At 58.0% G+C, this 15,909-nt stretch overlaps 1 protein-coding gene across 1 annotated transcript; it reads left to right on the top strand.

The window, feature by feature from the left end:
- Positions 1-5,483: 5,483 nt before the first annotated feature.
- Positions 5,484-15,474, top strand: PIGA (phosphatidylinositol glycan anchor biosynthesis class A). The gene is made up of 8 exons (XM_054166146.1): positions 5,484-5,624; positions 6,380-6,470; positions 6,568-6,709; positions 6,960-7,624; positions 8,689-8,821; positions 10,169-10,301; positions 12,152-12,358; positions 15,223-15,474. The coding sequence occupies exons 1-8, from the start codon at positions 5,484-5,486 to the stop codon at positions 15,472-15,474; spliced, it is 1,764 nt and encodes a 587-aa protein (XP_054022121.1).
- Positions 15,475-15,909: the final 435 nt, after the last annotated feature.

Raw genomic sequence — 15,909 nt, 5'->3', positions numbered from 1 at the left:
AAAGACATCAGTTATTCAAGTGCCTTTCCTTTTCCTCTCTTACTGTAAAGCTCTGCCCAGCAAAAAGGAAATGAGCAAAGCCCCAAAGCCACTGGGACTGGCTTCTGCCCAAGCCCAGGTCCAAACCAGGTCCCTTGCTCCACCAGTTGGGGCACAGGTGAATTTTCTTCCCCACACCTGCTCCACAGCCACGTGTCACTGATTTCTGTGTTGCTGCTGCAGAGTGCTCCTCTCCCTCAGGGGATGGCAGCCACACAGCTGCTCACTCCTCAGGGCACTCTTCACCACAAGAGGCTGCTCCTTCAGCCCAGCAGCTTTGCCCTGCGGCTCCTCTCAGCAGCTTGAGGGCTCAGCACCAGTGTGAGACCCAACCCAAGCAAAAGGACAGTGTCATGCTCTGAGCCAGGCCAGAGAAAGTGTGGGGAGCCCAAGCCTCAGCTGGAAGTGGCAGCCCTGCTGGCTGGCTGCTCTTGTCTCCTTGGTTGCATTCTCCAGTTCCCCACTGCACTGTGAACCAAGGGAATGGAGCAGACAAAACTACTGCTGCAAGGACTGCCTGGGAGGACAACACAGAGAGGTGGGTGCTGGGCTCTTCTCACAGCTGATGGGTGACAGGACAAGGGGATGTGGCCTCAAGCTGCACCAGGGGAGGGCCAGGCTGGCCATTAGGACATCTCTTCTTCACTGAAAGGGTTGTCAGGCATTGGCACAGGCTGCCCAGGGAGCCAGTGGGGACACCATGCCTGGAGGGGTTTACAGGTCCTTTAGGTGTGGTACTGCCCAGTACAGTTTGGTAGTGAACTTGGCAGAGTAGGGTTAATGGTTGGACCTGATGGTCTCAAGGGTCTGAGAGTGCAAGAGCTGAAGGGCTTGACACAATGCAGGGAAGAGAAAGTGGCTTTTGGCTGTGCACCTGAGATTCTTCATGCTTTAACAGGAGAAACCCAGATTGCTTTAAAAGGAATCAGAGGCAGGTCTCATCAGCTGGGCTGAATCCTGGGGCAAAGCAGCAGACAATGCCTGGGTAAGGCCTTTAGGATGTGACCCTGGCTGGCTGCCCCAAGCTTTTCCTAGGCTGCCTGTGGTCCAGATCTGTGCAAACCCTCTGGCAGGCTGTCCCTGTGACCTGTGCTGGGGACACCTCACCAAAGAGCACAGCCTGACCTGGGTGGAAGCCCTGCAGCAGGGCTGCTGCTGGTCTGCACTGGGCTCCCCTGCTGAGGACAAGGAGGGGAATGTGACCATGGCACGAAACCAGCTGAAGCAGCTCGGCAGCACCAGCACAGCCTCGCAGTTCCCTTGCTCCTGCAAGAGGCTCTACAGACACACACAGACATGTGGTGGCTGTGGCTGCCTCCTCCTTGGGGCTGTTCCCAGGCTGGATGAGGCCTTGAGCAGCTGAATCTAGCTGAGAGGTGTCCCTGGGCATGGTGGGGAGCTTGGAGGAGATGAGCTCCAAGGTCCTTTCCCACTTGAAGCCGTTCTAGGATTCTATGCTTCCTATTTTCCAGCTCCCCAAAAGTCTGTGATTCTGCTTGTTGGTTTTGTTGTTTGTTTTGCTGTGCCACTGTAAGGCAGGAGTGCTGCTGTCAACCAGAGGTTATGTTGCTTTACAGTAGTGTAAAAGAAAACCAAACTGAAAGCCTGGAAACCACCCCCCCAAAATATGTGTGGCAGCTCTTGGAGTGGTCAGCTTCCTTTGGGCTCCCTGAAGAACTGTCACAAGGCTTTCAACTTTAAAGGATCAAAGAGGTTGTCACCTCCTAATTTTTGACTCCTGGCACGAATTGGTCTCTCTGGAGCCACAAGAGGTTTGCCAGGACAAGGAATCTATATTCTCATTTATTACAGTCCACATCCCAAAGCAAACAAGCCAGGGGTTACAAATGATGTCCTGCCATTAATTTCCTTCCTGTCAGACTCCTCCATCAGCAGTTACTCACAGCCTTCACTGGGAATGTTCCACTGGGGAGGAGAAAGCCTGCTTTAAATTAAGTTAAAAGGAAACTGCTCCTTCAGGCAGTAAAGCAAACTGAGCACATGAGAGGAGCCAGCTGCAGGACCTTGCCCCTGCGACTTGCTGAGCCTCAGGCAGTGGCCCACAGCTGAAGCCTTGTCCGGCTCCCTGCCCCCAGCTTGAAGGAACCCTGCTTTCCTGTGATGGATTTTCAAGCGTTGCTGCAATGAATGGCTCCTGCTTTGCAGTTTCAGGCTGGCTGCCCGTCTAAAGCTGGAGCTGAGTGGTTCCTGTTCAGGGTGGGTAAGCAGCCCAGCTTGCATCCAAACAGCAGACAGGAGGCAGCTCCCCGCTGACGGGCACCGTGAGCACGGCCAGCAGTGCTGGCCCCGCTGTGCACAGCACACATCAGGTGCAGCTGCTCCAGCCTCGCACGGAGATGTTTTGTGGCTCCAGCGCCAGGAGCTGGGCTGCGGTTTGCAGGAGCTCCATCTGCTGCTGTCACTGCAGGCTTTTTCCTGCCTCCACCACCAAGTCCTTAGCCTTGCTTAACTTTGGTCCTGAGAAGCCACCCAGCAGTCCTGGCACTTCAGTCTGCGTGGACTCGAAGATAAAAATTCCCAGGATGCTTTATAAAAGAGATAATCAAACACAGCCTGAGCGGTACAACCAGAAGGGTCCCTTAAGAGAGGGCTCCTAACCTGGCTGAGGCTGCATGCTGAAGCACTTCAGTGGGGGCTCAGGGCTGCAGAAAGAGAAACTCAGATCTGCAGCGAAGTACAAAACTCTGCTAGAGCTGAGACAAAAAGAAGCAAACCCATCTGTGGTGTGGTCAAGAGGCTGTGGCTCCAGCATCACTGAGGGCAGATCTGGGGGGGGGGGTCCAGAGCAGAGAAAGGCAGAGCTGCATCGGTGTCACACAGCCAGATGACTTCTTCCAGAGCTGGTGGTGCACTGGCTGCAGGGCAGACGCAGAATGAAGGAAGAGTTTGGGTTGGAAGGGACCTCCAAAGGGCATCCCGTCCAACCCCCCCTGCAGCACTGCTCCACAGCTCTGCCGGGAGCTGCTCTGTGAAAGGCTCATCACCTGGTTTTGCCCACCAGTGGTGCTCTGACATGAGCAATGTGCATGCCTGAGGCACGCTGAGTGTAAATAAATGCGTGAATTGTGTGCAGACAACTTCACCAACGGGGAACAGAGTTTGCTCCACAGACGTGCAACAGGAGCAGCATCACCTCAGGCCGGGGGCAGAGTGGTGAATTCAGCCTGAGAGGGAGGTGGCAGAGCAGAGGGCTCAGCAGACATTTCCCCTGCATTCTCAAGAGCACAGAAGTGGTCTCCCCGAGGCAAGATGTCACCTGCTAGCAGCGCGAAGCCACAGGAGGCTCTTTGAAGTGTCCTCCATCATCTCTCTCTAGTAACTCGATTTATGAGGGTGCTCCAGGGAGCACTCAAGCAGCAGTAATTACTCTGCTGTCACTGGTTTACCGTCTTTACTCCCGGCTTTCCATACCCCACAGCCCCCCTCTGACCTTTTACATTCTTGGAAGACTGCTTTTACAAGCATCGAGAGCAGGCACTCAGGAAGGAAGACAAATTAATTCTCTTCAGCTGCTGGCCACTTCTCAGCAGCTTCACCTCAGGTCGGGGCAGGGCTGACTCTGGATCTGCTCGGGATCAGGGACAGGTTTATGAATGAACAACACAGCCAATGAACAGTGTGTGGCACCTCACCCCTGAGGTACCTCACCCCTGAGGTATTGCACCCTAGTGGTACTGTACCCCTGTGGTACTGTGTCCCTGTGGCACCTCACCTGTGTGCTACTGCATCCCTGTGGCACCACACCCCTTGTGGCACTGCATCCCTGTGGTACTGTGTCCCTGTGGCACCTCACCTGTGTGCTACTGCATCCCTGTGGCACCACATCCCTGTGGCACCTCACCTGTGTGCTACTGCATCCCTGTGGCACCACACCCCTTGTGGCACTGCATCCCTGTGGTACTGTGTCCCTGTGGCACCTCACATGTGTGCTACTGCATCCCTGTGGCACCTCATTCCTTGTGGCACCTCACCTGTGTGCTACTGCATCCCTGTGGCACCTCATTCCTTGTAGCACCTCACCTGTGTGCTACTGCATCCCTGTGGCACCTCATTCCTTGTGGCACCTCACCTGTGTGCTACTGCATCCCTGTGGCACCTCATCCCTTGAGGCACCTCACCTGTGTGCTACTGCATCCCTGTGGCACCACATCCCTGTGGCACCTCACCTGTGTGCTACTGCATCCCTGTGGCACCACATCCCTGTGGCACCTCACCTGTGTGCTACTGCATCCCTGTGGCACCACATCCCTGTGGCACCTCACCTGTGTGCTACTGCATCCCTGTGGCACCACATCCCTGTGGCACCTCACCTGTGTGCTACTGCATCCCTGTGGCACCACACCCCTTGTGGTACTGTGTCCCTGTGGCACCTCACCTGTGTGCTACTGCATCCCTGTGGCACCTCATCCCTTGAGGCACCTCACCTGTGTGCTACTGCATCCCTGTGGCACCTCACCTGTGTGCTACTGCATCCCTGTGGCACCTCATCCCTTGTGGCACCTCACCTGTGTCCTACTGCATCCCTGTGGCACCTCATCCCTTGAGGCACCTCACCTGTGTGCTACTGCATCCCTGTGGCACCACATCCCTGTGGCACCTCACCTTTGTGCTACTGCATCCCTGTGGCACCACATCCCTGTGGCACCTCACCTGTGTGCTACTGCATCCCTGTGGCACCACACCCCTTGTGGCACTGCATCCCTGTGGTACTGTGTCCCTGTGGCACCTCACCTGTGTGTTACTGCATCCCTGTGGCACCTCACCTGTGTGCTACTGCATCCCTGTGGCACCTCATCCCTTGAGGCACCTCACCTGTGTGCTACTGCATCCCTGTGGCACCTCATCCCTTGAGGCACCTCACCTGTGTCCTACTGCATCCCTGTGGCACCTCACCTGTGTGCTACTGCATCCCTTGTGTCACCTCACCTGTGTCCTACTGCATCCCTGTGGCACCTCACCTGTGTCCTACTGCATCCCTGTGGCACCTCACCTGTGTGCTACTGCATCCCTGTGGCACCTCACCCTTGTGGCACCAGTCATGGGCAGCAATTTAGCAGCACTGCTGTGAACTTGGACAGTGGCAAAAATTCCTTCCCCTCCTGGGGTGCTTCAAGTGCTTTCCTCCTCCTGGCACTACTTTGTTGTTTCTCTTCTAGCTGTAACTGGAGGCAGCTGCTTGACCCTCAGCCTGCAGCTTCTCTGGGGACTGAAATCCCTTTGCCCCCTGGCTCCCAGCTTCTCCTCTCACAGCTGGACAGCTGCCACTGCAGGGCAGAAGCCTGACTGCTCCTGGCCTCACACCCAGCTTCTTATCCTGAAATTCAGGGTCTTGTCCCTCCAGAGGAGCAGCTGGTGATGCAGTCAGAGGTGCCAGCACAGCTCTCCCCTTTCTGAGCACCTGAGAAGTGGTCAAAAACTGAGCGATGTTTTCCTTCTTCAGCACATTGTCTTTCCTGCCTGCCTGGACCCGGAACGACGTGCCTGATGTCCTCTTTGGAACTAGTAGCTCCAAACCACCTCTAAGGTTCCATTTCAGCAGGCACACAGCCAGCACTGCCGCCCAGGTCAGCTGCAGGCACTCGAGGCAGGGGTTGGTCTCTTCTCCCAGGCAACCAGCACCAGAACAAGGGGACACAGTCTCAAGCTGTGCCAGGGGAGGTTTAGACTCGAGGTGAGGAAAAAGTTCTTCACTGAGCGAGTCATTCGTCATTGGAATGTGCTGCCCAGGGAGGTGGTGGAGTCACCATCCCTGGAGGTGTTCAAGGGGCGATTGGACGTGGCACTGGGTGCCATGGTCTAGTCGTGAGGTCTGTTGGGACAGGTTGGACTTGATGATCCTTGCGGTCTCTTCCAACCTTGGTTATACTGTGATACTGTGATATCCGTGCAGGAGCAACGGCAGGACTGATCCTGACAGCCTCTGCATCTCGGCGAGAAGCAGCAGCTGGGAACAGGCAGTAAAGGCAGGAACAGCCGCGGCTGGGGGAGGTATCGTCCTCCCGGGCGGCCAGCGGCAGTTCGGACCCCTGCTGGAGCTGCTAGCAGCTGCATGCAAAGCTCCTCGAGGGGACCAGCGGCAGCCAAGCGCTGGTGGCCGGGGTGTCAGGGCACAACTCGCACAGCTGCCGGGCTGCTGCTAAACCCCACGACACGTTTATTTGTTACCGAAAGCAGATTTCCGGGACCCGTGGCACAACGACCCCAGAGCACTCCCGGCGTTCCTGCCGTGCCCGAGCCCAGAGGCACGGCAGCAGGGCAGCGCCGTCCCTCGCACGCAGGCGGTGCCGCTTTGTCTGCAGCCTGCTTCTGTCTGTTACAGCAACCGGCCGAGAGCCGGTCCCCCGGGTACCAGGGGCCGCGCCCCTGCACAGCAGCCCGGGCCGGGGGGCGCAGCCACAGCCCCGGCCAGGGTCCCGTCGGCGAGGGAGCCCCATCTTCCACCGCGGCCGCTCCCATTGGCCGCGTCCTTTCCCGCGTGACGCGGCGCTGGGCGGTGACTGGCCGGAGCGGCGGGCCGGGGGCGGGACCGCCGGGCGGCGATTGGCCGGAGCGGCGGGCCCCGGGCGTGCGGTTGCCGCGGTGACCGGGCGGCCGTGCCCGGAAATGGGAGGGCGGCGGGAAGCGGCCGCGGAGCGCCGGCGGCCGGCAGGTACGTGCACGCGCGCGCGGGCGCACGCGCCCCCCTCTTCTCCTCCCCCCATCCCCCCCCCCCAGGCGGCCGCCGCCGATCACCTTCTTAAAGGGCCCCCGGCGGCCGCCCCTCCGTGCGCGGCGCCGGCTGGGGCCGCGCTGCGGCCTGCGCGGCAGGCATGGCCGGGCCTGGCGGCGGCGAGGGCTCCGAGGGGCCTTGCGGGCGGCCGCGGGCGAGTGATGGCACTTGGTGGTGGTTTCCCCGGCAGGAGCAGGCCCGGGATGGCGGGCAGGGGCCCGGCGGGACGGGCGCACAGCGTCTGCATGGTGTCGGACTTCTTCTACCCCAACATGGGGGGCGTGGAGAGCCACATTTACCAACTGTCGCAGTGCCTCATCGAGCGGGGCCATAAGGTCCTGGTGGTCACCCACGCCTACGGCTGCCGGAAGGGCGTCCGCTACCTCACCAACGGCCTGAAGGTCTACTACCTGCCGCTGAAGGTAATGTACAACCAGTCCACGGCAACCACGCTCTTCCACAGCCTGCCCTTGCTCAGGTACATATTCGTGAGGGAGAGGGTCACCATCGTCCATGCCCACAGCTCCTTCTCCGCCATGGCCCACGACGCCCTCTTCCACGCCAAGACCATGGGGCTGCGGACGGTGTTCACCGACCACTCCCTCTTCGGCTTCGCGGACGTCAGCTCGGTGCTCACCAACAAGCTCCTGACCGTGTCCCTGTGCGACACCAACCACATCATCTGCGTCTCCTACACGAGCAAGGAGAACACGGTGCTGCGGGCGGCCCTGGACCCTCGCATCGTCTCGGTCATCCCCAACGCCGTGGATCCCACGGACTTCACCCCGGAGCCCTCCCGCAGGGACGACAGCACAGTGACCATCGTGGTGGTCAGCAGGCTGGTGTACAGGAAAGGTAATGCTCTGGCGAGGAGGGAGGGGGGGTTAGACTTGATGATCTTTGGAGTTCCCTTCCAGCCCCTAACATCCTGTGAGCCTCGTGGGGGACAAAACCCCAGCCTGCTCTGGTGGTGCTTTTCCTTAGCATGGGGTGAAAGGGGGCTCGGTTTGGTGCTGCCCACGCTGTGTCTGCGGTGGGGATTGGCCCTTAAATGGGAGCTGGAAGGCCACAGTCCTGAGCCCTTCTGCCTGTGCAGCTCCCTCTGTGCTTGCTGGGCTCCAGGGTGTGTGTCTTGAGACGCTTTCAGTACCTGCAGTATTACAACGTTTGGAAGGTTTGACCTGGGGATGTGATTTATCATAGAATCAATGAGGTTGGAAGAGGCCTCAGAGATCATCAAGTCCAGCCTATCCCCCAACACCTCATGACTAACTAAACCATGGCTTCAAGTCCCCTCTTGAACTCCTCTGGGGATGGTGACTCCACCACCTCCCTGGGCAGCACATTCCAATGGCTAACAGCTCTCTCTGGGAAGAACTTTCTCCTCACCTCCAGCCTAAACCTCCTCTGGCACAGCTTGAGACTGCATCCTCTTGTTCTAGTGCTGGTTGTCTGGCAGAAGAGACCAACCCCCACCTGGCTACAACCTCCCTTCAGGGAGCTGCAGAGAGCAAGAAGGTCTCCCCTGAGCCTCCTCTTCTCCAGGCTAAGCAACCCCAGCTCCCTCAGCCTCTCCTCCCAGGGCTGTGCTCCAGACCCCTCCCCAGCTTTGTTGCCCTTCTCTGGACACCTTCAAGAGTCTCAATGCCCTTCTTAAACTGAGGGGCCCAGGACTGCCCTGATCTCTGTGTTCTGTTGGGAATGTTGGAACTGTTTTCCATTCATTCAACACAACTGAGGCAGGTTTGGGGTTTTCTTTCTCAGCTCTCTGATAATGGTTCCTGAGCTGTCTCCTGAGTGTAGTGCTCAGCAGTGACCTCAAGAGAGTTTGGGTTTTCATCTCTTGGGGAGTTGTGGCAACAGTGCTAAGTTCTCCTATCAAATGCAATAACAGCTTGCCCTGAATTTTCTGCTCTTAGGTATAGACTTCCTTAGTGGCATCATCCCTGAGCTGTGCCAGAAGTACCCAGAGCTGCATTTCCTGGTTGGAGGGGAAGGACCAAAGCGCATCGTGCTGGAGGAGGTCCGGGAGAGGTACCAGCTCCACGACAGGTTCGTCCCCTGCTGCCCTTCTGTGTGCTTCAGGGGTGGGAAGGACAGCAGCCACAGCTCCCCTGCCTGCCTGCCCCCCTAAAACACCCCCCCCCAAAGCATGAGGCTGGGGAAGGTGTGACTGAGGGCGAGGGGCATAGGCCAGATACCAGCTGAGGGCTGCAGGAGCTGCACTGTGAGCCTGCAAATTACTTCACAGAAGAACCTTGTGTGAACCTTCTCCCAAGCCAGGGAAAAGCTGACTTAGATATAAACTAGAGCCATAGAATGGGCTTGGCTGGAAAAGACCTCCAAGATCATCCAGTCCACCTTTAAATCTTGGAGTCCTTCTGCAGGAGCAGGGTAGCAGCAGCACACAGACTGCCTGAGAAGCCAACACAGCCTCTGCTTGAGGTGTGCAGCCAGGGGGCAAATGGGCTCACAGGTTGCCAGCCTCCACCTGGGCCTTTCCCTGTGGTCCAGGCAGCCTGTGCCAGCCTGGGGGTCGTTAGTGATCCTGTTCCTCTGAACCTCTGGTGCTTGGGTCCCTTGCTGCCACGTGGCATAAGGTGCCAGGTACTTTGGGTCACTTCTGCTCCAGGAGCAGGCTGCTAGGAGTTTACTGTTCCAGGAGGAAACTCACCTGTGTGCTTACCCCCTGTGTGTTCTGGTGATGCTGCTCTGAGCCTGGGCTCTGGTGCTGCTGTGTTCTGTGCAGATGTGTCTGGCTTTGGGGTTTCCTTGCTCTCCAAAGACAGTTTTGTGTGGCAAGGACCAGCTTCTTAATTTTCCATTTCCCCCTGTTTTTTCCTGTTGCCCATCCTGCACCTCAGTCAGTGCTTGCTCTGGGGAAGCTGTCAGCACCCTTCTGGTCTCTCCCTTTTCTGATTCCCAGGATCTCTTCAAAATAATAGCTCCTGCTCATTGCATCCTAAATACCTTCCTTTCCCCCTCAGACTTTGAGATTGATCAGAACTCACATTGAAAATGCAGATGATGCATCCAAAGAGGGGGAGGAGGGAAGGAAGGCTTCCTGAAGCTCATCATGGAGATTTGCCATCTTCCCTTCCACAACAGCAAAGCTTAGCAGCAGTGTTTTGAAGGCAAATGAAGCAGCTTCTCCCCACCTCCAGCTTTATTTTCAGCAGTTCATTTTACTGTGAAAGGAAGAGGCAAAAGCCTTCTGTCTGTCCATGGCTGGGACAGCCTGGAGGGAGTGGATCCCAGGAGCCTGTGCTCTTCCCTCACCCCAGAGGTGTGCAGCAGTGGCACATTGTCCAGCCTGTGTGACACTGGGGCAGCAGTACTGCAGCTCAGATCCAGTGCTCAGCTCTTGTTTGTTTGGTCCTTTCTTGCTCTCCCACGCAGGGTACGTCTCCTGGGAGCCTTGGAGCACCAGGATGTCAGAAATGTTCTAGTCCAGGGGCACATCTTCCTCAACACTTCCCTCACTGAGGCCTTCTGCATGGCAATTGTGGAAGCAGCAAGCTGTGGCTTACAGGTAAGGAAGAACAGCCATGGGAAAACTCTCAGCTCTCTAGAATGCCTGGGGTCCACCTGAGCTTAAACAGTGCCTGCTTGCAACATCTGGTTCCAGCTGGGGCTCTGTGGGGAGCAAAGGTCCCTGGAAGCTGGGGCAGAAAGGTTAAGCAAAGCTGCTGAAAGCTCCCAGAGGAACCTTGTGTGGAGGTGAGCTGACTTCCAGGCCCCTGAGCTAAGCAGGCTGTTCTGGGCCTGCTCCTGCAACCGAGTTTCAGGGTAGTTGATGTTCAGGAAGGTTTTCTGTTGCCACTGCTTGTAGAGGAGCTGCAGAGAGGTGGCTCATGGGCATGGCCAGTCAGGCCTAGGGACTCAGCAGCCTGCAGCATTGTGCTGGAGCTGCTTTCTCCTTGCACCCACAGCTGCCATCTGCTTGCTTAAAGGAGCTGGGGGTGTATTTGCCAGCACACCATGGAGGGTGGAGAGAGAGAGAGGAAGCAGTAAAGGCCCTTCCTGGCCAATTTCTCACTCTGCCAACTCCCAAGAAAGCTAAATCAGCAGCCATAAAGAACTTAGCTTCTCACATGAAGTGTGTAGAAGCCTGAGCAGAGGTCTGATGTGCCACAGGGGAGGGGCTCTGCTGCTTTCCTCCTTTGGCAGTGGCTCCTGCCGAGCTGTGGCAGTGATTTGTCACCTGAGGGGAGGGAGCTCTGCACTGTTCACAGTGTTGCCTGCTGCTCAGAGCTGATGGTGTGCCCTGAGGCTTAGTTTCTGATTCCCCTTCTCAAAGGAGAAATTCAGATTTAAGTCAGTGCACTTGCAAAGGAGCTCTGGTAAATGTTCAGAGTGCTTCAGACAGCATCAGCTGCAGGCAGATGCAGAAGAGTGTCCTCTCCAAGCAGCAGGAGCAGCTCTCATGAGGGACTACTGATGGGGCTGTGACAAACAGCTTCAGCAAAGCTAGCAACCACTCACTAGATGAAGGCTGCTGCCAGCTGCTTTGCCACTGCTTTCATGGCTGGACCTGATGATCTCAAGGGTCTTTTCCAACCTGAGTGACTCCATCACAGAATCAGAGTGCCAGGGGCTGGAAGGGAGCTCCAGAGAGCAGCCAGGCCAAGCCCCCTGCCAGAGCAGGAGCCCCCAGGGCAGCTCCCACAGCAACACATCCAGCTGGCTTTGCAATGCCTCCACACAAGGAGACTCCACAGCCTCTCTGGCCAGCCTCTCTGGCACAGTGCTGGGGTTGAGCATGTGTGTTTCTGCAGCACTTTGGCTCTGTGACCCTGGCTGAGAAGAGCTTTGCTGTGCAGAAGAGCTCTGAGATGGTTAGCTGGAAGCAGAGGCTGCTGTCCCACTGGGGATGGAGACTGTGAGGCTGGGACTCAGGCCCCATCTGTGCCAGAGCAGGAGCACCCAGGGCAGCTCCCACAGCAGCACATCCACACAGGGAGACTCCACAACCTCTGGCCAGCCTGCTCCAGCCCTCTGCCACCCTCCCAGCCAAAAAGCTTTCCCTCCTCTTCCCCTGCCACCTCCTCTGCTCCAGCTGCCACCCAGTGCCCCTTGGGCTGGCCTTGCACAGCCCTGAGCAGAGCCTGGCTGCCTCCTCCCCACACTGCCCTGCACATCCTGAGCCCCAGCACTGAGGGCAGCCCTCATTCCAAGCAGTCATTCTGGCCAGCACTGAAGCCAAGTCCCTGTGCCAGGTGTTTTCCCAGCCCTACCCTTCCAAGCCCAGGTAGGGGCAGAACTCTCAGCTCGCAGCCACCGGTTGGATCCTTTTTGTTTCCTGCTCCTGCTGGGTGCTGTGCCTGCCCTGTGCACCAGCAGCAGCAGCACTCAGTGGTGTTTGTTCTGCTTCCTGCCCAGGTGGTGAGCACCAGAGTGGGTGGCATTCCTGAGGTGCTGCCAGAGAGCCTCATCATCTTGTGTGAGCCCTCTGTGAGATCCCTGTGTGCCGGCCTGGAGCGAGCCATCGCCCGGCTGAGGGCAGGGGCACTGCCATCCCCTGAGGCTCTGCACAGGGAGGTGAAGACCTTCTATACCTGGAGGAACGTGGCAGAGAGGACTGAGAAAGTGAGTACAGCTCTGCTTTAAACTCTCCTCAGGTGAGAGGAGTGCTGTGTGCACTCTGTGCAGCCTCTGTGCTCCCACTCCAACACCTGCCTCACACAGCTGCACAAAAGACTCTTTCCCCCTCCCCCCCCCCAAATGCATCCCTAAATAGGTGAGCTTTTATCTGCCTGCATTTTTCCCATGCCATGCCCATTCTGAGGAGCAGCCCAGGGCTCTGGCTACATTCCTTCCCTTCTCTTTGTTTTCCCCTTTCCACATGAAGTGACTTTCCTGGCAGGGCTGGGGGATGTTGTGTGAAAAGGAACAGCAGAGGCCAGGGTGAAGATTTGTCTGGCATCAGCTAGCAAGTGGTGTGAAGTGCTGAGAGGCAGTGCAGTGCTGGCAGGCTGGGCACAGCTGCATTGCCATAAGCTGTGGGTGTGATGGCAGTACCTTGGCACACTGCTGAGACTGTGTGTCAGACAATGGGCTGGGTTGGAAGGCATCCCAAAGATCATCCAGCTCTAATCCCCTGCCCTGGGCAGGGACACCTCCCACCAGCCCAGGTTGCTCAAGGCCTCATCCAGCCTGGTCTGGAACACCTCCAGGGAGGAGGCAGCCACAGCCTCCCTCACTCTAAAGAATTTTTTCCTCCTCTGCCATCTCAATCTGCCCTCCTCAAGCTTCAGTCCATTCCCTCTCATCCTATCACACCCAGCCCTGGGCAAAAGTCTCTTCCTAGCTTTCCTGTAACCCTCTTCAGGTACTGGGAGGCTGCTCTGAGGTCTCCCTGGAGCCTTCTCTTCTCCAGGCTGAACAGCCCCAGCTCTCTCAGCCTGTCCCCACAGGAGAGGTTCTCCAGCCTCTGATCATCTTGGTGACCTCCTCTGGCCCCATCCCAGCAGCTCCAGGTCCCTCCTGCTGGGGGCAGTTCTAATGCTAGGATTCAAACTGCAGTTCAGTGTGAAAGCTCAGCTGGTAGTGAAGATTGCTGACTGCAGCCATGGCAGCATCCCTGCTGCCTTCAGCCCTGTGCCTTAGGCAAGGGAGCAGCTGAGCTGGTGCCTCTTGGTTACACTGTGTGAACTCAGAGGTGTATCTGCTGTGTCAGAGGTGAAGCATCAGGTCTGACCAGTTTGTGTGACCCTTTGGAAGCACTCTCAGTGCAGTGCATTTGATAGTTTGCAACTGCAAGCAGCATTTCAGCTGCAGAGCTCTTGCAGAGCCTGGTGGAGATTTCAGTTTCCCTTATAACCCTGTAGTGAAAAGAGCAAAGCAAACCTCTGTGAAGGGAAGTCACAGAGCACTGGCATGGCTCAGGCTGGAAGGGAGCTCAGAGCTCAGCTCCCCCAAGCTCCCCACCATGCCCAGGGACACCTCTCAGCTCCACTCAGCTGCCCAAGGCCTCAGCCAGCCTGGCCTTCAACTCCCCCAGGCAGGAGGCAGCCACAGCCTCCCTGGGCAGCCTGTGCCACACTCTCACCACCCTCACCCTCAACAACTTCTTCCTCAGCTCCACTCTGCCCCTGCCCCCAAACCCTTCCCCTTGGCCTGGCTCTGAGAGCTGTGAATGTGAGATGAGAATCCACTCAATGAATGACCCAAGCCCATCCCTCTCTCTGGCCTCCCTGGAGAGCCAGAGGGTGCAGCCATCCTGCCCAGGGCAGTGCTCTGGAGAGCTGCCAGAAGCCTTTTTCTCCTCAAATAAATGAATGGCAGTTTCAGAACAGTGCTCACAGATCAGCACTTCAGACCCTCAGAGCTTCTGTGGGTAGCCTTTGTTCCTTGTGCTGTGAGGCACAGAGAATTCATTTTGCCTGCTGGTGAGAGCTGGCTTTGTTCAGCCTTGAGAGGAGAAGGCTCAGGGGAGGCCTTACACCCAAGGGGGCTGCCAGGAGGATGGAGACTCCCTTTGTACAGGGAGAGAGGCAAGGGGGCATGGGGATGAGCTCCTGCTGGGGAGATTGCCATTGACTCCAGGAGGAAGTGTTCCCCATGAGCACAGCTGCACACAGGAGTCACCTCCCCAGGGCAGCAGTGGAGGGCAGGTTTCAGGCTCAGCTTGGCAGGGAGATGTGCCAGCTCTTCAGCTGCACCACCACCTAGGGTGGGTGGAGCAGCTGAGCCTTGGGGCCCCCTGCAGCCTGGCACTGTGTGGCACCGAGCTGTGGGTGTCTGTGGGGCAGCAGCAGTGTCTGAAGCTGTGGCTGTGTCTCTCCCTGCCCAGGTGTACTGCAGGGTGGCAGCAGAGGCAGAGCTGCCATGTCCCCTGGCACTGTGGCACCCTGGCACTGTGTGGCACCAAGCTGTGGGTGGTTCCTGGGGCAGCAGCAGTGTCAGAAGCTGTGGCTGTGTCTCTCCCTGCCCAGGTGTACTGCAGGGTGGCAGCAGAGACAGTGCTGCCTGTGGCTCATGTCCCACTGTGGCACCCTGGCACTGTGGCACCCTGGCACTGTGTGGCACCAAGCTGTGGGTGGTTCCTGGGGCAGCAGCAGTGTCTGACGCTGTGGCTGTGTCTCTCCCTGCCCAGGTGTACAGCAGGGTGGCAGCAGAGGCGGTGCTGCCCGTGGCGGGGCGGCTGGGCAGGCTGGTGTTGTGCTGCAGCCCCCTGGCACTGTGGCACCCTGGCACTGTGTGGCACCAAGCTGTGGGTGGTTGCTGGGGCAGCAGCAGTGTCTGAAGCTGTGGCTGTGTCTCTCCCTGCCCAGGTGTACAGCAGGGTGGCAGCAGAGGCGGTGCTGCCCGTGGCGGGGCGGCTGGGCAGGCTGGTGTTGTGCTGCAGTTCCCTGGCACTGTGGCACCCTGGCACTGTGTGGCACCAAGCTGTGGGTGTCTGTGGGGCAGCAGCAGTGTCTGAAGCTGTGGCTGTGTCTCTCCCTGCCCAGGTGTACAGCAGGGTGGCAGCAGAGGCGGTGCTGCCCGTGGCGGGGCGGCTGGGCAGGCTGGTGTCGCGCTGCGGCCCGGTCACCGGCCGCATCTTTGCTCTCCTGGCTGTCCTCGACTTCCTGCTCTTGCTGCTCCTGAGGTGGATGACTCCAGACTCCCTCATCGATGTGGCCATAGATGCCACAGGACCTAAAGGTGCCTGGACCAAGCAGTGTTGTGTAGGAAAGAAAGGAAGAGTCCCGAGCTCCTGAGCGGAGAGGACGCCTGGGGCACCGAGGGCCCCCTGCCCGCCCCTGGGGGCTCTGCTCCTGGCAGCCTGCAGTTTCCTTCTGAAGCTCTTGGATGTGGACTTGCTCAACTGTGCTACCTCAACTTAGGCTGATGTTCTCACTGAGTCTTGGAGCCATGCAGGTGTGTGGGCATCCCTCCTGCACTTCAGCGTGGGGTGTGAGCTGCGGCAGAGGCTCTGCAGACCGAAGCAGAGCAGGCTGTGCTGGACAGGCCTGACAGGCTGGGAGGTGACTGAGCTGGAGTGAGAGCTGGGGCAGCAGAGCACAGACATGGTTAGTGTGCAGCAGCCTCTGCTCAGTCCTCAGCTTTACTGGGGGTTTTTAGTTTGAGACCTGTGTAAAAGTATTTCATAGCATCACAGAATGGCTCAGGCTGGAAGGGACCTCACAGCTCCT

This window comes from Dryobates pubescens, chromosome 12, assembly GCF_014839835.1.
Source record: "Dryobates pubescens isolate bDryPub1 chromosome 12, bDryPub1.pri, whole genome shotgun sequence".
NCBI classification, from domain to species: domain Eukaryota; kingdom Metazoa; phylum Chordata; class Aves; order Piciformes; family Picidae; genus Dryobates; species Dryobates pubescens.
The sequence above is the reverse complement of the archived record's forward strand: the minus strand, read 5'-3'. Positions and strand labels throughout refer to the sequence as shown.

Coding starts and splice junctions, on each gene's coding strand:
- PIGA (XM_054166146.1), top strand. CDS start 5,484: ATGTTTTCCTTCTTCAGCACATTGTCTTTCCTGCCTGCCTGGACCCGG. Junction 6,471..6,567: donor CAGCCACAGCCCCGGCCAGG/GTCCCGTCGGCG, acceptor GACTGGCCGGAG/CGGCGGGCCGGGGGCGGGAC. Junction 8,822..10,168: donor AGGTACCAGCTCCACGACAG/GTTCGTCCCCTG, acceptor TCTCCCACGCAG/GGTACGTCTCCTGGGAGCCT.